This window comes from Ambystoma mexicanum, chromosome 13 (genome assembly GCF_040938575.1).
Source record: "Ambystoma mexicanum isolate Mex_15411 chromosome 13, UKY_AmexF1_1, whole genome shotgun sequence".
In the NCBI taxonomy this organism is placed as follows: Eukaryota; Metazoa; Chordata; class Amphibia; order Caudata; family Ambystomatidae; genus Ambystoma; species Ambystoma mexicanum.
Window position 1 is genome coordinate 648,474,278 of NC_090938.1, and position 25,198 is coordinate 648,499,475.

Here is a 25,198-nt window from a genome sequence, read left to right on the forward strand (position 1 = left end):
ACGGCTTCGCCACGGCTGTCTATAGTGGCTCTTACCGCAGCGCCGCCGCGGCCGCCAGCAACGCGGCTGTCCGCGGCGGCTTCCCCCTTCCTTGATACACCGGGAAGGGCGGGCATGCCGCCAGGGTGTCCAGCGTCTCCGGGCCCGTGCGGGTTGAGTGCACGCCGCGGCACCACCAGAGGCATGACTCCACACCCCCGCAGTGGGCGCCGCCATCTTGAAGGCGCAAGGGGCACGGTCCCAGGCGTCCCCTTCTCCGGCGTCCGCTCACCGATTTCGCCTGATCTTGTTGTGGGGTGCAGGCAATCGGTTCCCCTGCGGGATTCTAGTGTTGTATCAAGTCGCAGACAAGGATTAAGCGAGAGCAATTCGTTTGATTAAGGATCACGGACGGAGCTCCGTGGAAGTCTGTCCTCACGGCATGCGCGCTGGCCACGCCCCGCCCTGCTGCTCACGTCATAACCCCTCTGCGGACACCTCAGAGAACCTTCAGCTCAGCCTTCGGGACAGTGACTTCAGTCGGGCCCACTGCCACGGCCCTCATAATCATCTCGCCTGCTGCTCACACCTTTACCACCAGCAGCGACCACCTCAGTGAGCCACCCGCAGCACAATCCTGGGGAAAGTGACTTTGTCGGACCCACCGCCACGGACACCATCCTTCTAGCCCGCTGCCTCCACCATTACCCCCGCCGTGGTCACCTCCGAGAGCCACCTGCAGCACAGCTTTGAGGACAGGGTCTTCAGACGGACTCACTACCACGGCCTCCTCAACTATCTGACGCCCACTACCTGTAGAGTTTGGCGGCTCCACCTCAACTCCGGGCCATAAGAGGCACTGTGCCCCTGCTGATCCCTCCACCACCAGCTGACTGCGCCTAACATCACCCCCTCTCCATCCTTCACCTGAGCAGCTCTCCGTTGCTCTGCCACAAAGGTCTGTAACATAATCAAGAACGTGCCACTTTGCCCCCTCACCACAGACCAACAGCGACTATCGTCCTGCCTGATTCTCTGACTGCAGTTGATCCCCCAAGGATCCTTACCCCCCTCTCCTACCTGCCCTCAACCACTCTGCTTCTGCTACTTCGCTCCTCTCCCCCACTCCCTCTCTGTTGTCTCCCCTTCCCTCCTCTCTAAAACCACAACCCCCTTGCCCCTCCACCGCACCCACAACAATTCCTGCCACCTACTCCAACTACGGGCACACCACAGTGTGGCCACCTAAACTTACTCTCTCTTACCACTTCCTGTCATGCCCTCTACCAACCTTACCCTCCTCCGACTTCCCTCCATCCCCTCCTCCTCTTCCTCTTCCTTCACCTTCCCTTCACCCTCATGCCTTCCCCCCTTCCCCACCTCCCCACCTGCCCATCTCACCCACCGCGCATAATCCCTTCTCAACCTAATCTCATACACCTCCCCACTACCAATCCCTCCAGTATCTTTAACATTGGCCTCTGGAATGCTCGATCCATCTGAAACAAAGCCACTGCAGCCCTTGACCTGTTCTTGCGGCTCAACCTTCACTTCCTCTGCATCACAGAAACATGGATTCCTCCCTTCAATTCCACTGTTCCTGCTTCTCTCTCCACCTCCTCTTCCTCCTTCTTTCATGTCCCACGCCCCTCCTGTCGCGGAGGCAGAGCCTCTCCTCACTCTCCTCCTCTTCATCCTCCAGTCTTGACCTACTCTATCCTCACACTCCCTTTTCACCCTCTCGCAAACCTCCTCAACCTTGGCTCTCCTCTCACCTTCTGTCCATGAGTCGCCTCCTCCGTCGCCTTGAACGACGCTGGCTCAAATCCCCCTCTCTGGCAAAACCAATCCTCTTACTTTTCATATCACTCTCTCTATGACTCCTGCCTCACATCTGCCAAGCGCTCCTACTACTCCAACCTCCTCCACTCACAAGCTTCTCACCCCCATTGTATCTTCCAAACCCTCTCTCGCCTTCTATCCCTCCCACTCCTGACCCTTCCTCGAACTCTCTCCTCTCTCCCTCTGACTTCGCCAACTTTTTCTCATCCAAAATTCTCTCTCTGCCAAAACATCCTCTCCTCCCCTGCTTCCCTCTCCTGCTCTTCTCCCTCCCCCACCTCCTCTGCTAGTATGTCCACCTTCTCTCCTATCACCCCCGAATGTGTGTCTCGCATACTGGCCAAAACTCACCCCACCGCTGCCCCCTCTGGTCCTATCCCCACCTCCATCATCACCAAAGTCTACCCTCTCCTCATCCCCTACCTCACCACTTTCTTTAACGCCTGTTTCTCCTCTGCTACCTTTCCCTCAGCTTTCAAACAAACACGCCACCATCATCCCTATCCTGAAGAAACCTTCCGCTAACCCTCTTCTTACCTCCAACTACAGACCAATCACGCTTCTCCCCTTCCTCTCAAAGCTTCTCGAACATTTAGCTTACTCTCAACTCTCTGCTTTTGTCTCCTCTCAATCCCTCCTCCCCTCCTCTCAATCTGGCTTTCGCCCTCTACACTCCACTGAAACTACTCTCACGTATGAACTCAACTCTCCCCTCAGCGCCCGACAAGCCAAGCAATCCTCTATCCTCATCCTCCTTGACCTCTCTGCAGCCTTTGACACTCTCGATCACCCCTTACTTCTTAGCACTCTGTCCTCACTTGGCTTCAAAGGCTCAATCCTCTCCTGGCTCTCCTCTTATCTCTTTCCCCCTGCATTACTGCATTCCCCAGGGCTCTGTACTCGGACCTTTCCTCTTCTCTCTTTATACCTCCCTTTTTGCCCCCATCATCTCATCTTTCGGCATCTCCCACCACTTCTACGCGGATGATACCCAACTCTCTCTTTCTTTCACCTCTGACCTCCACAACACTCTCTCTTCCTGCCTCACGGCCATCAAAAACTGGATGTCATCCCACTTTCCTTCCCTCAATTCTGACAAGACCGAAGTGCTTTTCTTCCCTCCTAAAACTCTCTCACCTTCCCCTCCTCCTTTCATCCACTTCCCCCCTTCCAATCTCCCCATCTCTACCCATGCCCGCAACCTTGGCCTCCACATCGACTCTTCTCTCTCCTTCTCCACCCACATCTCCCACCTCTCGTACCTGCCGGTACCACCTCTTCAACATCTGCAAGATCCGCTCCTCCCTCACCTTTCACGCCTCTAAACTCCTAATCTCCAACCTTATTTTCTCCCATCTTTTCTACTGCTCCTCTCTTCTCTTTGGCCCCCCAACTACTCACCTGACTCCCCTAAAATCCATCTACCACTCCTCCATCCGTACTCTTTGTCTTCTCGGCGCTTGTGACTCTATCTCTACCTCTCTCTCCCAACTAGGATGGCTCCCATTCCTCTCTCAAATGAAATTTCAATTCCTCTGCCTTGTCTATAAATCTCTCCATGACCTAGCCCCCCATATCTCTCCTCCCTTCTCTCCTCCCGCTCTCTCCGCTCAGCTGACCTACATCTTCTCAATGGACCCCCAGCCCAGTGTGCCTCCTCACGTTTCCGCTCCTTCCAACTCTTGGCCCCCCTCCACTGGAACTCCCTACCCCTCTCTATCCGCTCCTCCCCCTCCTACCCATCTTTCCGCTCCTCCCTGAAAGCCCTGCTTCTCCACCACCACCCCAGCCTCTCCTTCCCTTCCCTCCCCTTTCCATGTCCCCACCCTTCCCCTTCCCCTCCTCCCTCCCCTACATCCCTGCTTAAGCACTTATCAACCTCAGCCTGATGAAAGGCTGAGTTGACCTTGCCAGGAGTCAAACCTGCAACCTGCAGATCACACACATTGCAGCAGCGAGCGCTCAACCCCCTGAGCTAGCTTAACAGCTATAGCTATCAGAAAACCAGCCACTCCAGAAACAAAAAGCCACATGCTGCTAGCCACAGCCCAGGGGCCTCAATAAAAAAAAAAAATTAAAGTGGGGGGAAAAATATGTTTTACTTTTTTTTATGGGTAGCAAGGGAGAAGGTTCGACCCCTGAATGATGTCCCTGGTTTGGTGCACAGAAAAAAAACGGAGTTAATTCTGTTGCCACCCAAAAAAAGGGGCAGTAACGGATCGCCACTTTTTTACCATACCGACAAATTCGGATTGAGGCCATATGAAAGGTGGGAAGGTAGTTGTTATGTGTGCGCCCGTGCCTCGGGCCGCACCTCACTCACGCTTGCATACATGCAGGCACACAAGAAGACACGGGACGCGCTGTGTGCCCTTCTGCGTCCCGGCGGGAACTGTCCGCACGGGCCTGATTTATTCAAACACGCATGCGCGCAGCCCAAACGAGGCTCGCGCATGCGTCATTCGTGACTGCCACGTCACATCCCTTTTTTTCTTTAACGAAAAACACAACATAACATTATGCTACAACAACAGTGCAAACTGCGAACACAAAACGATTAACCCAACCAGTTAGAAGTCTGTTGTGACCTCGGCTAAGTCTCCCGAGTCCAGGACTCATTGTTGTCCCATCAACAAGTTGTGGCCATTTGTCGCAGGCGAGCGCAGAACTGGTCAAGTGACTCCTCTTCCTGCTGTTTTTCACCACAAAACATAAATCTCTCATAGTCTACGTTGGACAACGGAATGAAATGATTCCCTAAGGCAGTCTTGACAGCGTCATAGGTGACTACCTGCAGGTTAAGGGACTCATAAATGCGCAGAACGTCCATGCCCGCAGAGTACAGGAGAGTGGCCCTCTTTGCGTCGTCGTCGGTTTCCCCAGTTGCAGTAAAGTACATGTCCAATTTTTTTATCCAAAACAACCATCTTGGGCCCAATTTCGAGGGGGGACCTGAAGTGTCAAATTCTTGCATGGGTAACAAAGCCCCCTATTGTCTCCTTACTACCACTTTCGCTGTTTCTGCTTGACCGTCACTTTCCGCCATGTTCACAGGTCGCACAGGCACCTCCTGGTGGTTCAGAGGCCGCAAAACTGACTTGGATGGACAGTAGACGTACCTTGGGTCACTGCGCCACCGTGGAACCTTCCAGTTGTTGAGGGCCTTCCCCTCTGCTTGTGTTTCCTTCCAGTCATCCCTTGTGTGGTGGCCACTGGTTCAGGTGCAGTCCTCTTGGATGATGAAGACAGGTCGTGATAAATCTTGAGTCTGGGTGGAGCTCAAGCTGATGATAGCCCGCCCGTAGATCTAACTTCAAGAAAACTCTTGCGCCCTGCAGTTCTCCTATGATATCATCAAGAATGGGCGTAATGTGTCTCTCCCTCTTAATGGCAGCATTGGGGAGGTGCATATCTACGCAGATGCGCACCGCTCCGGGCTGTTTTGGCTTGGGGGCGACCACGATGGGTGAAACCCAGGGCATCGGGCCTTCCACCCTTTCAATAATGTCCATCTGAACAAGTGAGCGGAGCTCCTCCTCCACCTTCTCTCGGAGGTGAAACGGGATCCGTCGATGCTTGAGAGCCGTAGGCCTGATGGTATCGTCAATGTGCAGACGCACCGGGGGAGCCTTCAACTTTCCCACTCCTTTAAAAATGCCTGAGAATCTGTCCAGCAGCTGGTCGATGTCCACTTGGTTCAAAAAATTGTTTTAGTGTAGCTTCTTTCCGGTATGAGCAGCGCACAAGCACCTTTTCAGGCCGCTACTGCCTCATACCATGTGTGAAAACACATCTGCTCTGCTCGCGCCGGGTTCGTGATACGCAACGGTGTAACATTACGAAGATTGATACTCAGCGTTGTGTCAATAAAAGCTCCTCATGCATCCCGCCTCGTCGCCAGATGTTATGTGTGCGCCCGTGCCTCGGGCCGCACCTCACTCACGCTTGCATACACGCAGGCACACAAGAAGACACGGGACGCGCTGTGTGCCCTTCCGCGTCCCGGTTGGGAACTGTCCGCACGGGCGTGTTTTATTCAAACACTCATGCGCGCAGCCCAAACGAGGCTCGAGCATGCGTCATTCGTGACTGGCACGTCACAGTAGTGTATCCTACTCTCGAAATTCAAATTACTCCATTGTGTTATTTTATTTTTTTACTACTCCAATTGGTAATTCTGATTAGTTTTGGCAGTAAATGTTTTGATTACGTCCGGCTTGGCGCTCGAGATAACTCCTCCACTTTATCACCAACTCATAGACCATATGCAGTGTGATAGTGTGGCAATATGGTATCCACCATTTTGCTGCCGTTTTTCCCTATACTGCCTTAATCACGTATACGGTCACTGGGCCCGGTCCCGATTAACATTGAACTAACAGGCAACTATGAATTCTCCAGCTGCGCTTTCAAAACTCACTCTCTTGGCTTTCACACAACCACAGCACATCCGTGTGCATGAGAGAGAGAGAGAGAGAGAGAGAGAGAGAGAAACTGCCAGCACCGGCGTAGTTGACTAAATGGCGTCGGTACGCACCTGCAACTCTCAAGTCTTGGCGCTTTCTTTCATCTCATAACCACACCCATCCTGTCTTTTGATAGCCCGACCTCGCCACAAAAACCTCGACTTTTGAGGTAGTTTCTTTCGCTCGCGCCTTTTCCGAGTTGTCCCGCCCCCTTAGAAGTGCCGGCACTCCCCGGCCTATCAAACCCGTGTGTGTATTGCTAGCCACGCCCGCCTGAGCGCGTGCAGCTGTTGGCCACGCCTCTAAACTCACTCCGTTGCGTCTGTTTTTCACTCTGCCGTCGGGTCCTGTACGCTCATCCAATGCAGGCTCCGGCCATCCCCGAGGAGGTGTTGTGCCTCTTGCAAGGTGAGCACCGGGTCAAGGGTCATCGGAAGAAGACATTGCGGCGGGGGGGGTCGTTAGATTAAGGAGGAGTGTGGCGGACCGAGGCAAAGTGCCATGACTTATGTGAGTTGGTAGGTGCTTCACCTGAGAACGTGAAAGGGGGAAGGGAGGCAGTTGTATTAGGGAGGGCATCGCCTCGGAGTAGAGGGTTAACGGTAATTGCTCCAGAGAAGTGAGGGGTTGATAATTGAGGGCCTTTTCTCACAGGGAGAGAGTTGTGTCCCCAGAAATCATAATTCGAGGTATGGTATTTGGGGCGCCTGGCGCAGGGGCAGTCTATAATGGGTGAGTCAAATGTACATCTTAAGTACCGAAACACACACATGTGAAGGCCCGTACAAATCTGAAACAATGTGTAGCTACATTTTCTTCCGCCACGTTACTGGTCCATTTATAAGTTCATCTCATTCAGCTTGAGAGGGGCAAAATACAATTACACTTGTACATCTTTCATGGAAGTAACGCAAGCATTGATAATGCCAACAGTTTTGACTTTTGTGTAGTTGGTCATGGGAAGGAAAAATGGCAAATGCCCAATACTTATACACAAGTCAAAATGGTTGGTTTTGCCTATTCTCGTTTTCAGTGATGGACACGCATAGTGCGTATAAAGCGACTGGCTGAAGGCAGACCTGAATGAGACATTTTATTACACCAGTAGCATGTTTTATAGCTCCAATTACGTCTCAGACAACTGACTGCTTTGAGAAAAACACTGGCAGGCAATTTGAGTGCACTGTTTGATGGCCAGGCTTGATTAAAGCGACCTGAAAGTCCTCATGAGGAGGTGTTTTGGGTGGGAATGGCCATACTAATTAGCATGGCCGTGGGCAGTCAATTGTTGGCACTTAACCGAGCAACACCTACAAACTCTGCGTCCCTCCTCATGCCATTTCTCCCAATCTGTATTCTAATGCAGTAGTCGCAGTTTATGCCACCTAATCGCCCAAGCTAATAAACTTCCTGGGTTGTGATTTTTGTTACGGTAGGTTTTAAGATGAATACGATCTATTCAGGAAGGATCGCTCAGGGCCAGGGGCAACATGTTTGACTTGGAAGCAAGGAAACGCAGCAACAGAGGTTCGAGTTCCTATCCCGCGCTTAGAAACCACTCGTGGGTATTAAACGCATTAAAATAATAATTATAACTAATAAGAATCGCAGCAGACTCTAAGCGATTTAAAACGGTGCCATAATTCTGAGCTGTTGCTTGCGGAACATTGACGCTTATAAGCAGGCCTTTCTCATTAAAAATGTGCATGTAATGACGGTTCTTTATGTGGAATTATAGTTCCTATTGATATAACTATTGTTACAGTGCTTACAAAGCAGGAGGGTTACGTCAAAGGAGTGGGACACGCCATAAAACGCCACAATGTTCATAGTATGACATTTTGTAATGGCAAATACCTGGAAGGGCACTAGAGGCTGGTGGTTAGATGTCTCGTGAGAAATGTTTCCTTTTAACTGTACAGATGATCATAAACCTGCTGGAGTCAGCGCTGATGGTTATGCGAGTTGCGCACCAGCACCTTGCAAGTCAAGTCCCTCAGGGCCGACTCAGTTCTTACTTCTGGGGTCTTTTTTGTACATAAAACTATTCTAGTTGGGTAGAACACCCACGCACACTAACATCTAAACGTGTAATATTTCAGCATGCAGAAAATGGTAGGCACAAAGAAACCAAAAACAATCGACTTAAGAATCGAGAAGCGCTGCATCCGCTCTGCATGCGCTGTATACGCACACACCCTACACCCGTCACCGTTGCGAATAAAGTGTATCGTCCACTTCAATGAAGCTAAAACGTGAGTGAATAATTGAAGACTAGTAGCGGAGGGGTGGGGGGATTACGGTGGATTCAAATACTGCTATGACAGTAAATGCCATGTGATGACGTTTCAGCTGCCTTGGGTGCACAGAAAAGTACATGACCTGGAGGATTGCGGGCTCCTCACAGGAGAAATGACCGGCCCTCTTCCCATGGGACAGTAAAACTGAGTCCCTCCACATACGGTCCTTGGGTGTACATGATGGAGATGCGTAGCCCCTATCCACAGACCACCCTATCACACGTCAAAAAGGTAATGGTACTGGTACTTGGCCCGTCAGTAGCGGAGACAGCTTTTTGTGCTGATGGTCGGGGAGGTAATAGGGTACCAGCGGGACTGGGGGGGGGGGGGAGGGCTGGGTGCATACAGGTCACCAGGGGGGGCTGGGTGCATACAGGTCACCAGGGAGGGCGGCCGCCACTGTGGCCCGTGTTGTACGTGGTGACACACTCAGCCCCCTCTGCACGCAGGCTCAGTCTGGCCTATTTGGCAACTCCAGAAGTGCCGGGCCATGATTCTAGTATGTGCACGTTGTTTTTTTGGACCGGAGGAACCACTTTGGCCAAAAAAAGTGGTTCCTCAGCTGTGCGGCATCAGAGGCCCTGGACGTAGTGCATTTTACAACCCTGTCTGCACCCTCCTTACTCTAGCAGAAGTGCAATGGCACCGCAGAATCCCATTGCAAAGTCGCTGATGGTCCAGGTTAGGCACACTATGCGAATACTCATGCCCCCGTAACAGGGTACAACATTTGCACTAGCTCTTGGCTAGTTATATTTGTCTCTTGGCGAGTAAGAAATGGTATGCTGTGTTCATATGTAATACTTGGACGGCGAGTGCTTTTTCTAAGCTTGAAAATGTAATGTTTGCCACATACTTAGTCTCATCCTGTCCAATAGTTGGAATGCAATGCTCATTGTTGAAAGAAAACCTATTGTGAATAATAAACCTACACGATGTGGAGGTGAAAAAAGGTTGACGTGAAGCTCTGCCCATTGATATGTCCCATTTATAGATGACTAGTACAATAGCAAGAAAAAAGAAAAAACATTCTGCACTATATATATATATATATAGAGAGAGATATAATATTTTTTTAACTCCAGCTACATTATTAAAATAATAAATAATTACCTAAGGCTGAAAATGACACTAAATTAAATACCATACTTTTTGACCTAGGAAGATCAATAGATAACACTGATCATTTAATTTCCGAACGTGGTTAATTTTAAAAGAAGGTTTTAAAAAAAAAAATCCCATTATTTTTAACTTTAAAAGCCAGTGAATCCTTGGAATAGTTTAGTGGGTAAAGAACGTGCAGCAGATGTCTAGCTGCATGTTTCCCATTAATCACAGCAGCACGAACATTAATTCACCAAGCCAACACTGCAAACAATCACAGAGGGATAAACAGTGAGTGACTCTTTAACCATTTTATAAAACGCACACCAGTAACAGAATGGTCGGTTGCAATATTATTGCCCAAACAAATTAATTTTATACGAGAAAAATGTTTAAAATGTGGCTGAGGCACATCTAGCATTAAGCTGACTCTTCCCAATCCCTTTTAACCTTTTACAGTCTCCCTATTTTATATTTTTTGTTGCACTTATGCGTATCAAACGGCAATATTATAGATATTTAGCTCCCTTACACAATAATCAGACCCTCAAGCTTATAGCTGTGGGTTTGTTGCATTATTAATAAACACTGCTTGCTTTTTTCATTATTGAAAACGGACGTTCAGCATATTGTTGTCCATAGGTGTAAATCAATGTGCAATTTCGTGAACAAAGGGACTTTTTTTTTTTGCTTTCAAACAAGCTGGCAGCTTTGCAGGGTTCTGGAAAGAAACCGTGCTTACATTTTTTGTTTTTGTTTAGAAATGCCCAAATAGCCATGAGACCTGTTTTCTGGGCTTGGCTGTAAAATGCATATGTGCCATCAAAATTAACATCCCAACATTGGCACTTTGCATGAACAGTTGGAATATTAAACATTAAAGGGTCACTGAAAGTGAACCTGCCCCCTTTCCATTAAATGCTGCATTTGGGTGAGCAAAGAAGTTGCAGATCACAGCTCCAAGGAACAACATATAATTGGAATGCAATTGTCAGTCTGGCAAGCTGACGTACACCTTAAAACCACAGAGGCCGCCTCTGCCGCGTCTGCCCTGGCTTCTGAATCTTGAAACTCAGATTGCTGTTCCACGTGTGGCATGAAATCCGGATTTGTTTGTTACAGGATACAGCTCTTAAAATACGACCAGTCAGGACTAAATCCGGATGGGTGGTAACCCTACCTATGTGGCACTTCCGAGGCATACACTACAGGCTCTGTCCCATAGAAAGCCTCAAAACCTTAAATTTCAGAATTCTCTCAAAAAACGCCACATTTCAGTAGAGTTTGCTAGACGTTACATAATGCTCCGTCCTTTACCCCGCTATACAATTTCCTGCACAATAAATCATCTCGGGCCATCGTTGCATTTCAGTCCAGTCAGATCCTCCTGGTTGGACGTACCCAAAACTCTCCGGGAGCAGTGCTCCCCCTAATGCAGTTGTGCTCCATCTCAAGAAAGGTCTCTTCCAGACAGAAAACCATACAGATATAGCACAGCTTCATTGGTCGTATTGGGGAGGACCCTGTATTGGGACTGTCCACCCATGACTAAAGGAAGTAGAAGCCCATGGAGTTTAGAAATGTAAAACTCCTAGTGCAAGGGCTTATTTCAGGGGTGTAGGAGACACATAAAATCTGGGGGGGACAGGGGACATCTTGGGTACTTTGCTTTATTTATTGTGTTTTAGTCAAAACTCAAAATTTTCACAAAATTAGAATTAAAATAGCAGTATGTATTACATTACAAATATCACTGTATAAAACAAGAGAAAAGAAAACAGAAGAAAATTAAAGAATGCAGCAGCAAAGAACATGTCTTTGTATTTTGCATTTCTGGATTTTTCATCCGACTATGAGCTCATGGTAAGAGAGAGGAAATAACAATTACTTCCAGTGGGCCACACAGCTTGGACGCCCGCTCGTTAAGAGGCAGATCACCTGTAAGTGGATTCCTGCCAAATAAAGGAGTTGCAGCCTTTTCTACCAACTGCAAGTTGCTACTTTTTTTGTGTGGGGCAAGGAGACGTGTGTGTTTCGTGGAATAGAAGGATGGGGGTTTCAAGGAAAGAGGAAATAGTGTTTGTACCTCTGAGTAAGCCCTGTTATGGGAGTAGATGGACCAGGTGTGTGATGTTGCTTTGACTGTCCTCCGGGGGGGGTGAGGGGGGGGGTGGGGTACAGCAAACAAGGAGGGTGAGCGATCGCAAGCCCACCTCCTTATAAGCACTCCCCAGGTCCGCAGCTGGATGCGTCAGACCCGGGGGATGCCTAGTAGGTGGGGTGTATGTGGACCCAGGGTTTTGGTCAGAGGGGTAGCCCGCTATGTGGGCTGCCCCTCTAGCGCTCCTGGGAGGGCCAGGCCAGCCTCTCACGATGAGTCTGGTCCCCCTTATTCCATCTCATGCTGGCTTCAGAGCCTAGTCTTTCTTTGCCTTTGTTATTCTGAATGCAGAGCTGGACTCTGTTCCTTTCTCGTTTAACATTTGCTGCAAAGCCTGATCTATTTGATTCTCTCATATGTTACTAGGACAGCAGAGCATGGGCCGTCTGCCCTGTTACATTATTCAAAGAGCCCCTCTAGCCTTTCTTTGCCTATCCCTTGTCTAACTGCTTGCTTGCTTAATACATACCTCCTTGCTTGAACACTCAACATATTCTCCCTAACACAGCAATGGCAGCTGCAGTCTGTCTAACTTCTATTTGTTCCGTGTCTTGAATTGGCCTCTTATTTCCGCTTTTATATCTGTAGGGCAAAGGTATTTGCCAGTCACTGCCATGATGGTTCTACCTGGCCATAAGAGGGCAACAGCTAGCCAATATTGGAAGAACATGGAATATGGAATATGGAAGAACATGAAGAATTATGCCAGAGGCTGGCAACTGCCTTCCTAATGACTACACAAGAGACACAACTCCTGCCTTTGTTTCTAACAGTAATTCAGTGGATGAAGAAACGCGAGAACACACACATTGCTTATAAATGAAGGGGATGATGTCACACTTGGTTAAGACATTTGGATCACGCCAGGAGCTAATTTCCAGCTGCAATTAAGCGATTACCTTTTAGATTTCTGGCTTTAAATAACGTTGGTATCACCTGGAAAGCATAGAGGTTGCTCAACAGGGTTCCTGGAGCACGAGGGGTACGCTACTCGTGGGCATGGATGATTGGAGGGCATTCTTGCCCTGGTTTGGAGCCCCCCCCCTACAGCCATGATGGGGGGAGGGGCCTATTACTTTTGGTTGTACGTACCCTTTGAGGGTGGGCAGACATTGCCTCCTGCTTTAGCCCACTAACAGCTCTGCTTTGCAACTTCATCGCACATACCCGTCAGGTGGCATGTAACTCAATGCTACTAATGTTATTAGCCTCAGAAGTACTAGGGTACAGGCTTGCCACCTGAGACGTACCCATGTCTGAGTCGGCATCTGTCTCCCTGTGGGGAAGACACACACAGAAAGAGCAGGGCACAGTGCCCTTGTGGGTTTTTCACACTTCTTCCTCTGGGTGGGCACAATTCACTCCGCAGCCAAAAGTGGCACATGCTGGGCAACATTCTCCCACTTCTTACAATGTCACCCAAAGAGCGAAATTGGCCATTTGAAATACGTCTGTCGACTTATTATTGCACAATCCACACTGATGAGTTTAAGCACCTGCTTAACGCAAGATGGCATTTAAGGGCATTTGCCAACGCACTCAAGAAGCGCAGGACACCCTCTGACCAGTGACATGCCATGCTCACTCATTCTGATCACGAATTGCCATTTATCTGGGGTCATGTTAAATGTATTCATTTATTTATTACATGTGTAGCATCATGCAAAACCCTCAAGCATCAAGGTGCAAAGTAAACTGCATGTGGTGGACCACCTCCATTGGTGCACGTTTTTACTCTCCCGCCACAAAATGGAAGGTTTTAGCGTAAAAGGCAGATGAAATCACATTGCTTTTCCACTTTGGAAGAGTGTAAATACCTTGCGCAATTAGCGATTGCTGGCGGAATTGACAATGGCTTCCTCTGGACCCCGCCCGCTTTTACCAGGTTTAATTTCCAAGCAGATCCCAGAGGAATCCCTTTCCTTATTTCCAGCATGAGAATCCATGCTGGCAGTAAGGCTGCATTTTTCTGGTGGAGCAGGAAATACAGGGGGTCTTGGTGTGTCCATTCCGCTCCTGAACTCCACCCAGAAAATGCACGAAAATCTGTCCAATTAGAAAAAGCAACAGTAATAGTGTTTTCCCCCACTTCTTCTGAACCAATTGACCTGGAAAATGCTGTGTTGCATCGGAAGCTGAATGCATTCACTCTGCCTATTATCCCACCGGAAGATTAAGCCAAGTGCTGAACACAGGTGTTACATATTCCTGTGCACAATCTGAATTTGGAGCATTAACTAACTGAGATACCTTACAAATGATATCCCCTCTGGGGCTTTACCGTCTTAACTCCTTAACTGCCATGGGTATTTCACCCCAGTGCCAAGGCCTTTTTTGGTGATTTCGGTATGTCGCCATTCAATCCCTTGTAACTTCTTTGTTACATGAGATATCTCGGCCAAAGTTGGCCCCTTTTTTCCCACATGTAGGCGGTCGTAACGCCACCCAGGAATCCTAGTTTGCTGTAGGGGGGTGAGAGAAAATTACCAAAAAGGAGAACATTTGGGTTTTTTTCAGAAAATGCCAATAAAATGTTGTAAAAAGACGCCTGTGGTGTTTTCTTTGTAAGAGCTAGGAACAAATGGTTTGCTGTGCTGGATTTGCCATTTTCCAGGCTTTCAGGAACAGTTTGAGTGGAACCCAAAATAACATATATTGATATTAGGGGTTTCACGGTATTCGTTTTATGACGGTACGATAACCTTCTTGCCAAATGACGGTATATCATGGTTATCGCGGTATAGCAGGTGGAATTAACTGATCTTAACAAATATTTTCTAAAAGGTCATAAATTGACAGATTTATCATCACAAACAAAACCAGGCACCCAGGGCCAGAATTGGGCTTTTCAACATACTTTCCACTGAAATGCCTTGCTTCCACCAAACACACACACGTGTGGAGAGGTGGGGGTGGGTGGAGGCCTGCTGCAACTGGCAAGGCAAACTGAAAAGCTTTTCTTAAGTGGTCATTTAGGCTTTTTGCTTCCCCACTGGCTACTGGTGAAGATGAACATGTGGCAGCAGGGAATACCCACAGAGATGAGTGAATTTCGCAGTGTGACTTATTATATGTAAATTCAATGATAGAACCAGGGAAATCCCCCATTGCCATATGTTTAGAGAACATTATCCATTATAAATATATAAACCCCAAAGCCGCCACCCCAAAGTAAACCCTTTTCCTTCTTGGCACTGTATCTATTCTTCCTATTGCTAACATATTGATTTTGTGTAAGGCACGTGTGGTTTATGGAATGGCATTAAAAACTGCTCCAACTGAAACTACTTGGCAGACGGCACATCCAACAGTGCAAAACCAAGACTGCAGCAATTGCTTACTGCAGCCTTTCCAAATCAGATTGAAAAGGACACTTAACGGTATAACGGTATAAACAATGTGACGGTTATTGTTCAATTAAGTGGTTCACGGTATCTTTAACGTTATACCGTTACATCCCTAATTGATATGCTAATCGGCTGTTTTGTGAGAGGTAGGCGATTTTGGCGTTTTTTGTCCAATAGGACATGTGTGGATGGAATGAAAGAAAAGGGTAGGAAAGCTGAATGTGAAGCCAGGAAGGCATACATTTCTGAAAAGTAGACAATATTCCAAGTTTAGGAGGGCAACAAGGTCGGGCAACAACTATGTAGGGAAAGATTCCATAGTTTGGGGGGAAATCGGAAAAATTACAGGGAAAAAAACACAATTTCCGCACACTTCACTCTGGCCACCCAATGAAACACGCAGCCAACAACACATGGCCTACCTTTCCGCGTTCCTACACGTTTCCCGACGAAAATGGTACCTCACATGTGTGGGTGCACCTACCTGGGTGCAAAGGGAAAATCCTAAACACTGGTAACCCCAAGTCTTTTCGCACAGCAGGGATCCAGGAATTTACTCATGTGGACAACTTACAGATTTGGGCCTAGGGTGTCGAAGCCACGAAGGAAAAGAGGGAACCCCATGCATTTCCGAAAAGAAGACACCCGTGGGAATCCACAGAGGTCTGACTTGCGCGAATCGCCCCATAATTTATGACCCACAATCCCAGCCAAAGTCTGAAATTTGGTGGAAAAAACACAATTTTCACTTTGTCTGGGATTGTGGGCAATACATTCTGGGGCGATTCGCGCAAGTCAGACCTCTGTGGATTCCCACGGGTGTCTTCTTTTCGGAAATGCATGGGGTACTCTGTTTTCCTTTGTGGCTTCGACACACTAGGCCCAAACCTGTAGGTTGTCTCCCCAAACCCTTTGTGGGTTACCAGGGGTTTAGCCTTTTCCCTTTGCGCCCAGGTAAGTGCACCCACACATGTGAGGTACCATTTTTGTCGGGACACCTGTGGGAACGTAGGATGGTAGGACATGTGTTGTTGGCGGCGTGTTTCACTGGGTGGCCAGAGTGAAATGTCTGAAAATTGTGGTTTTTTTTTTTTTTTTTTTCCACCAAATTTCAGAGACATTTCCCTCTGCCCACCCACTGAAACACACGGGCAACAACAATTGTCCGACCTTCCCGCGTTCGGAGAGGTGTCCCGACGAAAACGGTACCTCACATGTGTGGATGCACCTACCTCGGTGAAAAGGGAAAAGGCTAACCCACTGATAACCCCAAGCCTTTCGGCAAAGCAGATTTTGCTCATGTGGACAACCTACAGATTTGGGCCTAGGGTGTCGAAGCCAGCAAGGCAAACAGAGAACCCCATACATTTCCAAAAAGAAGACACCCGTGGGCACCCCCCTTTCCACTAAAAACATCCATGGTGGTTTAGTGACCCCCACACCCAGCCAAAACAAGTTATTTTCTTTTTTTGATGTTGTTTTTCCCCTTTCCTAGGGGCAGATGGGCACGTGTGTGTGTGTGTGTGTGGTCATCTGCCCCCAGGGGATGGGGGGGCACAATGTACTGCCCCAGGCTTGGGGGGGGGTGGCTCTGCCAATATTTGCAGTGGCCTCTCCCCTCACCCCAAATGGATGGGGGCATCTCATGTACCCCTTCCTAGGGGCAGGAATCTGCCACCAGGGAGGGTTACATAAGGTGCCCCTCCATCCACTTAGGGTGGGGGGGCACCCCCTTTCAAACACAAAAAATCCTGGTGGTCTGGTGGGCCCCCCCCACCCAAAACAAGTTACAATATATATATATTTTTGTTTTGCCCTTCCCTAGGGGCAGATCAAAACATATTGCCCCAGGCTTAGGAGGGGTAGCTGTGATGCTGGAAATGCATCTGAGGGACAGGGCCTCTGAATCCTTGTCCTTTTACTGTTTTTACCGTGTGTTCTGTTATGTTTTCTGCCCCGGAGTCCATGTGGGACTCCTGGCAGTGCAGCACTCTCTTTTGGTTTGGTGAACAGACCCATGGGATACCCTTATGGCACCCATGGGTAGGGGTACAACCCTGTGCCCCTAGTGTATGTTTTTGGGCACCTGTGGGTGACCGCAGAGCAGGGTATGGGCTGGTGGCAGCTCCGGGCTGAAATTGACAGGTGCTCCGGGTGTCCTCCATTTTGGGATACCCCCGGCCCTGCCATTGGGATCTGTTGATTCCTGATAGGAAACAAGATGGCCCCTGTGGCCTCTTGCTTTCTATTGCCTGTTATCTTGTTTTCCCAAAGTCCTGGGAAGCCCTGTCTGTCCCTTCCCCCTGACTGGCTGTTGGGTGGAAGTTCCATATATGGTGTTGTTGTGAAGGCCCAGCTAGACTGACTGGAGCCTTCCCAGTGACTGTATGTTGTGGGTACCTCCTGTGGGTGGGAGCTGGGTGAATGGAGTGTGTGACCAATATACACTTCTTGTTGTGGTTGTCTGGTTTCTGGCATGAGAGTCAAAGACTGAGACAGCCCTGCCCGAAACTGGCCTGAATGCAGTGTGTAGTGTTGAATGGCTGGGTACTTGTCCCAATCCACATTTCTTGTTGTGAGTGTCTGGAAGGGAGGAGTGTGGCCTGAATGCACTGTGTGCCTGATTGGCTGACTGACTGCATGAATGCCCTGCAGTATGATTGGCTGCTGAGTGTGTGCCAGCAGCGTGGATGAGAGAGAGGATAGTATATCTGGGGACCTCTCACCACTGGAAAAGTGTTCAGAAGGGACCTTTGGTTGAGAAGCGACCATAGTGCTCCTAAAGCAGCCAGGGAGCTGAGTCTCCACTCTACGAGTAACTGGAACTGCTGATCCTCGACGTCCAGCTGGAAGAAGACTTGCTGTGGCATTTGCTTCGACCGATCTGAATGCTGACGAGATCGTCGAGGGCTGACCCGAGAGAGGACCTGGTAAGGCGCCCTCTTCCCGTGCTCCGAGGGACCATCGAGCACCGCTCCATCTTCGCCGAAGCGCCCTGGAAGACAGACCGTCGAAAGGCTGTCGACCCGAGACGGGACCGCTGAGGAGATCGAAGTGAAGCACCCAGACATCGTCGAAGTCCATTGTCGTCGACCAGGGTTCGCAAGTTTGTGTAACCGCTGGAGGCCCGTCGAAGTTGTGTTGCCCAGCCGTGGGAACCACTTGACGCCGTGCCGCCGACGACTGGAGCCGTCCGCTCCTTTGCCTAAGAACATTCAATCGAAGGACTCTCTCGACCGCATCGTCGACCGCTTATCCTGCCGGAGAAAGTCGAGGCCGACCAACGCGCCGAGGAGAAACCTGCCGGTGGGTTTGCCGCCACCCGACGACCTCAAAGACTCGGACGACTCGACGCCCTTGCTGGGCTTCCGTCTCTACAATCTTTGCGGTCCAGAACTAATGTCATCGAGGTGCCCCGCACACCTCCGCCTTGCAGGACGCCGACGCCCCGACGCCGACGAGCACCGCTCGGACGAAGCTGCCGCCTCTTCGACATCGTTCTACCTCGTTTGTCGACGGACGTTCGACGCCCCGTGCCTCCCGCTTGAAAGGGAAGGCATTCAAGAAGGGCCGTCGATTCCCCGTCGCCGAACAGCGAGTCCCTCTACGCCTCTTCGAGGAGCTCGACTCCACCAGGTACATTGGGGGGGTAAAAACATTATAGGAGAGAATAAGACTTGCAGAGCAATATATGGACTGGGCTGGTGCTATATCTTTCTTTACAGGTTGCCCAGGTGGGGGGATCTCCACACAGAACTGTGCCTAGTGGTAGGGGTCAGTATTCTGCCTATTGCTCAACCATCTTATTTCCTCTCCTCTCTCTATTGCTGGTTTCCCTCTAGTGGTCTGTGTGACATTGTACAGTATTGTGAATGCACTGTAATGAGATCTAGGGTGGTACCACTTTAGGATTGTAAATATTTGCCATTGTAGATTTTGCCGGAGTACAAAGTGAGTTACTATGATAAATGTACATAACCTTAACTTTTGATTATTAAAGACTGTGTTCTAACCAATACAGAGTGTGGATATTCCTTTGTGGGGGCTTGGGGGATACACTGTACGTAAGAACCAGCCTGCATCACCTCCTGAGAAGCTAGGCCTTGATTGCTCGACCATTGCTACCGAATAGAGAATCTTGGCTGGGGTCTCCTGTGCCTCTCCTCCTCCACCATATAGGGAGCGGAAGTACAGACACCCCCCACCGGTCGTTGAGGCCCGTCTCTCACAGTAGCTCTGCCAATATTTGCAGTGGCCTCTCCCTCCCACCCCAAATGGATGGAGGGCATCTCATGTACCCCTTCCAAGGGGCAGAAATCTGCCCCCAGGGAGGGCTACATAAGGTGCCCCCCATCCACTTAGGGTGGGGAGGAGAGGGCCAGCCCCCTTACAAAAATCCCTGGTGGCTAGTGGTCCCACCTGCACCCACCCCACCCAAAACTACGTTTTAAAACAAAATAATATATTTTTTTTTGTTTGCCCCCCCCTTCCCTGGGGGCAGATGATCACCCATCTGCCCCCAGGGTATTGCCCCCATGCTTTGGGGGGCAGGGGGGAGAGGGCAGTTTACATAGTAAGCAGCCCCTCCTCCACTTCAAAAACAGATCCCTGCACGTCACACCAAACACATATTCCGGGGGGGGGGGGGGATAAATGACATTACACCCCCCCCACTTAAAATTGTGGGGGAGGATTTGTCCCCCCTGTACCACCATGTCCTACGCCCATGGCTTATTTTGTGGGACCCTTAGTAAACAATTTTTTCCCCCTACTGCAGCATCTTCCCTCTCTTAAAAGCAAATCTTCTCAGAGCCATAATACTGCACTCTGGATGGTCACTGCACCTGCATCAGCCTACCTCCAAAAAGGTTACCTGATGTCATAAGGTGCATCACTGCCCTCTACCGAAAAATATGCTAGCCTAGCTGACTGTTCCTGAGAGAAATGCTACTGTCCTGCAGGAGAAAGGAATGTAAAAAACATTTTTTGTGTGTGTGCTTTATTATTCAACCTTTACAATTTAATACCACATTGTGACCATAATAACATTATATCACAATAATAAAACGTCATTAAATAAAACAATCATCATTCATCATTTAAATTGGAGAAACAACAAGTTTATACGGCAGCAGAAAGTTAACAAATATCCTGTAGGACTCAATAACCCAATAGCATGTACATATTTAACAGTGGCTAAAGTTAAGGTTGTATGATGTCTGCTAAAAATAACAGTCCAAACAATGTCCTCTGATGGCATGATCTAGTCAGCAAAGAATTTGCCGAAAAAACAGACTCCTAAACTCTAGACAGTCTACCTTTCACCGAATTAAAGCTTGATCCATCTCAGCAGTGGGCATATCGTTATAAAAACGAAGAATCAATTTTTTTTCGGCTGTTGGGATAAACTCCCAGGTATGCCAGAGGGCCAATAGGAGTTCAGACTCTTGGAAGGCCCAACACCATCCCCAGGAGGAACGTAAGACTCAGTCAAGCGGCAAGTTCAAACTGCAACAAAACCAACAGCGATTGGTACAGGGACAGAAGAAATCCGTGGATGTCTCAACATCTCCTGGATCACAGGCCAGTTTTGTATCCTGATTGTGTCATAGTGACGTCACAACCTGGGCCCTACTTCAGAAAACCCATCGCTATCTGAGATTGTCCGTCAGGAGCCTAATAACCTATATGATCCCCCTAAACATGTTGTTCTAGTGGCTCTCCCAAGTCAGGTGGCAGGCCTGGTCAATCCCCAAGTCTCTATCTATAACAAAGTTGCAGTGTGTGGGTCTTACCTTTTGGTTCTTGCCCGTTGCTACCCACCTCTAGGATACTGATCAGTGGTTGGCTAGTGCTGACGTCCCCACGCCTGGGATCCACAAAGGTTCTCAGCTCTTATTGTACCTTCTCAAGGTAATAAGAATGATTGTGTCTGCACTGTAACTTGTGTGTGCCACCTTAGTCTATGAGAGTGCTCTTTCGCTCCGTGCTGCACTTGCCTCACATTGTAACATCTTTGTTGCAAGCTTCTGTCTAGCGGCGCGAGATCGGCTCCCTTTCCCAGCGCTGTTTGCTGTCCATTGTCTGAGTCGTCCAGGTCATGTATTTGGAGACCATGATTTGGAGCTCTGCAGCTCTGAATTATGAATAATTATTTGCATTTACTGCGGCTGGTGTTACTATTGTTCAGGGAATGGAATGTCATCAGTATCTGGTGGCCTTGGCAGCAGGTCCTGTCTCACCCGTTTGATCTTGTCCAGCCTGAATTCAACTCACCTCAGCTCTTGCTGAGAGGCTTGTTATGTTATGTTAGTTTTCATTTATATAGCGCCTTATGAACCACTGGTATGATCTCAAGGCGCTCGTAGGTTGAACGCCCTCGGGAACCGTACTTCAAGTCAGTAGAGAGGGAGAGAGAGTCATAAGGTGCTTGTGTGGCACTCATATGATAGCTGCTTCTTAGCGGTAGGTGTGGTGGTTGGGAGATCAGCAGTATGTTCGTTCTGGCAGGGTGATACCAGACTGATTCTGGCTGCGTTAGGCCTCAGGAGAACGCCTAGGCTGGCGGGTGTGCAGCCAACTGTGTTTAGTTAGGATAATGGGGAGTATGTAGCAGGTGTTGGTATGAGAACAGCTATACCGAATTTGTCATAGAATCGCTGTGTTCTAGTTGAGTGGTGGTGTATAGAAGAGAGTAAGCGTGGTGATGTGATAAGGTGGTTTTCAGTAGGTGTTTGAGATCGAGTGCCTTCATGCTCCGTGCATTCCATGCACTCCACCCATTCTTGCACAATGTCCATTCCATGCCCCGTATCTGTTCCATGCATTCCATCCGTCGCATGTACACCCTCAGTTCTATGCACTCCCAACTGTTATCAGTTGCATGCACTTCGTCCGATCCATGTGTTCGATCTGCTCCGCATTCTTCATCCGCTGCACAGCTCATCTTGTCTTTCATTTATTTCATCCATTTCTTAATTTCATCCACTTCACTGCTTTCATAGTTGATTCCTTCCATTCGCTTCACTACTTTCATCCACTTCACTCGTTCTATTCAGTTTATCCGTTTTAATTAGCATTAGCGGTTATTAGTTTTTGAATTTCTCGCTGGGATCATGCTGCTGGGTTATTAATGATGAAGCAGCTTTGGGCTAAGGTCATTGATTGCTGTTATCGAGTTTGAGTTAAATCGATTTTTAGGGGACGAGCCATGTTTTCAGTACTTTGCGGAAAGACTTGTGGCTCTCGGTGGGTCGGATGTGGGGTGGAAGTGCATTCCACAGAGTGGGGGCCAGGGCTGAGAATGATGATCCACCTAACCTGACTGAGTTGGTTTTTGGTATGACTAGGAGGCTGGCAGAGCCTGATCTTAGAGTGCGTGGTGGATGGTAGGGTTTTAGTTTGTCTTGAAGATATTGAGGTCCGGTTTTATGCATTGCTTGGTGAGAGATGCATAATCGCCCTTCGGGCAACCGGAAGCCAGTGCATAGTTTTGAGCGCTGAGGAGATGTGATCTCTTGGGCCAAGTGCTAGTAGCAGTATGGCTGCAGCGTTTTGTGCTCTTTGTCGTTTAGTCAGTTGGTGCGCGTGGACTCTGAGGTAGAGGGGGTTAGCATAGTCCAGTCTTGACATAACAATTGATTGGACCGCAGAGGGTCTGTTGGGAAAGGAGAGGTTTGGAAAAATGCACCTAAGAGTCTTAAGGTGGTAGTGGCAGGACTTGCTGACGTTGTGACTTGGAGCGAGAGGGTTAGGTCTGAGCCTAGGGTGCATCCAAGGTTTTTTACTGAATATGAGGGTGTCAGGGAATTGCCCATGGCAGATGGCCAGGGTAGCAGGTGCGGAAGAAGTTTGGTGTTGCCACATACTATGATTTCAGTTTTGGAGGGGTTTAGCAAGAGGTGGTTTGTTGTCATCCAGTGATCTATGTCGAGGAGGCAAGAAGCGAGGTCGGGTTGGCAGTTGGGTTTTGAATTCAGGAGTTTTAGGATTAGTTGTGTGTGTCATCGGCGCAGTTGTAAAAAAGGATATTGTGCAAGCAGATTATTCGTGGGAGGGTGGACATATAGAGGTTTAAACCGGAGGGCTGATATGCATGCTTCTTGTGGAACACCGGTGTTGACTGGTCGGGCATGGGAAGCATAGGCGGTGGAGAGTAGGGTTATTTGGTTCCTATTGTCGAGGAAGGATGCTATTCATATGAGATCGTTTCCATGGATTCCCAGGGAGTGGAGGCGATCAAGGAGGATTGAGTGGTTGATTGTGTCGAAGGCGGTGGATAGGTCAAGAAGGATTAGTGCGGCGCATCCCGCATAATCAGCTGTGTTTTTAAGGTCCTCCCAGATTGAGGTTATGGTGGTTTCGGTTCCGTGTTTGACTCTGAAACCTGATTGAGCAGGGTCTAGGAGATTGTTTGCTTCGACAAAGGCGTTTAGTTGGGAGTAGGCGGTTCGGTCAATGAGTTTGGCAAGGAACCTGGTGTTTGAGATGGGACGTTAGTTTTTGGGCTCGAGAGGGTCGAGAAATATTTGTTTTAGAAGAGGCTTGACATGAGCAGTTTTGAACGTGTCGGGGAAAAATTCCCGAGGAGAGGGAGTCGTTTATGATGGTTCTTGCGTGTTCTCCTGCGCAGCTAGATGTGAAGATTTCTTTGAGGGTTGTGGCTGGGCATGGGTCCAGGGGGGAACTGGATGGTTTGCGGGCAGAGAGAAGTTTGAGAAATTGGTCAGTTGATATTGGAATGAAGGAGTCAAAAGTCGGTTGGATAGTGGTCGCAAGCGGTGGGATGGCAGGTAGAGTGGGTGGATTGCGTGGGGTGTGTAAGAGAGCTAGTTTGTTTAGAAAGTTTGTTCTTTCGAGAGCTGTGGTGTAAAAGTGGAGAGGGAGTGAGTTGCACAGTGATTGTGAGGGGGTGGGACGGGTGGTGATACATGATGGGGGTTTTTACAGTTTAGGATTCAGGAGTTGTAATGGGCTTTTTTAGCTTTCCGGATTTTGGCCTTGTAGTGGCGATGGTGCCGGGCCAAGGTTGATCTGCTCAGGGCTGTTTTGTCTTTCCACCATTTGCATTCTAGGGATTTATATAGCTGTTTAGTGGATTTCAGTTCTGGGGTGAACCATCTAAGAAAGGCGAGCTGATGATTTACAAGAGGGGGTGAGCAGGATTAGTCAGGTGTTGAGCCATGAGTCAAAGGCGTCGGAGGTTAGGAATTCATTGGGTAGGGGGATGAGCTTGAAGGAGTGCATCGGCTAGGTCGGGAAGGATTTTTAGTTTCTTCCAGCATTTGCGTAGATTCAGAGGTTCTGGTTCGGGTAAGGGGAGTGGGTTGGGTGAGCGAATGGCAAAAGAAACAATGAAGTGATTGGACCAAATGATAGGGGTCGGACCGTTTAGATGTATCAGGTTGTGGGAGCTGGAGATGGCATCAAGTGTGTGTCCTTTATAGTAAGTATGGAGGTTAATTGCGTTTAGGCCGTCAACCAGAGAGTGGGTCATAGGGTTGGTGGGGATGTCAAGCCATATGTTGAAGTCTCCTAGAACGGTGAGGGTGGGATGGTTTAGTTGGAGGGTGGCAATGGAGTTGCAGAGGTTGTTTGAGAATTGTCTATCGTAGCCAGGGGGTCTGTAGATGATTAGGAAGCTGTGGGAGAACGAAGGGGGGAGGGATAGTTTTACGAGGAGTGATTCGCAGGAAGGAATGGATGGCTGGTTTTCAGTGATTGAGGCATAGAAGTGAGACTTGAAGGTGATTGCTATTCCTCCTCCTCTAGAGGGACGGTTCAGTGGGATGAGGGAGTAGTCTGGGGAGAAGGCTTCATTGGCGATAGGGGCGAAGTCGTCAGTGAACCAGGTTTCGGTGATAAAGACCAGGTCCGGTTTGTCAGAGGCGAGGAGGTCAAAGATGTTGCATCTGTTTTTTGCTACAGATCGGGCATTAAAAGGATGCAATTTACTTCGGTACAGGAGGATGATGAGGGAGGCGCAGAGGTGCGGGGTGG

General features: G+C 49.0%; 1 protein-coding gene across 2 annotated transcripts in view; it reads left to right on the plus strand.

Moving 5' to 3' along the window:
* The first annotated feature begins 6,601 nt into the window (after nt 1-6,601).
* The window catches only part of SKAP1 (src kinase associated phosphoprotein 1), a 2,196,308-nt gene continuing 2,177,711 nt past the window's right edge, over nt 6,602-25,198 (plus strand). For both annotated transcript variants that reach the window (XM_069634617.1, XM_069634618.1), the window contains exon 1: nt 6,602-6,695. In XM_069634617.1, coding sequence (XP_069490718.1) covers nt 6,650-6,695 — 46 coding nt within the window. In that variant the 5' untranslated portion in view covers nt 6,602-6,649. The remainder of the gene's footprint in view (nt 6,696-25,198) is intronic.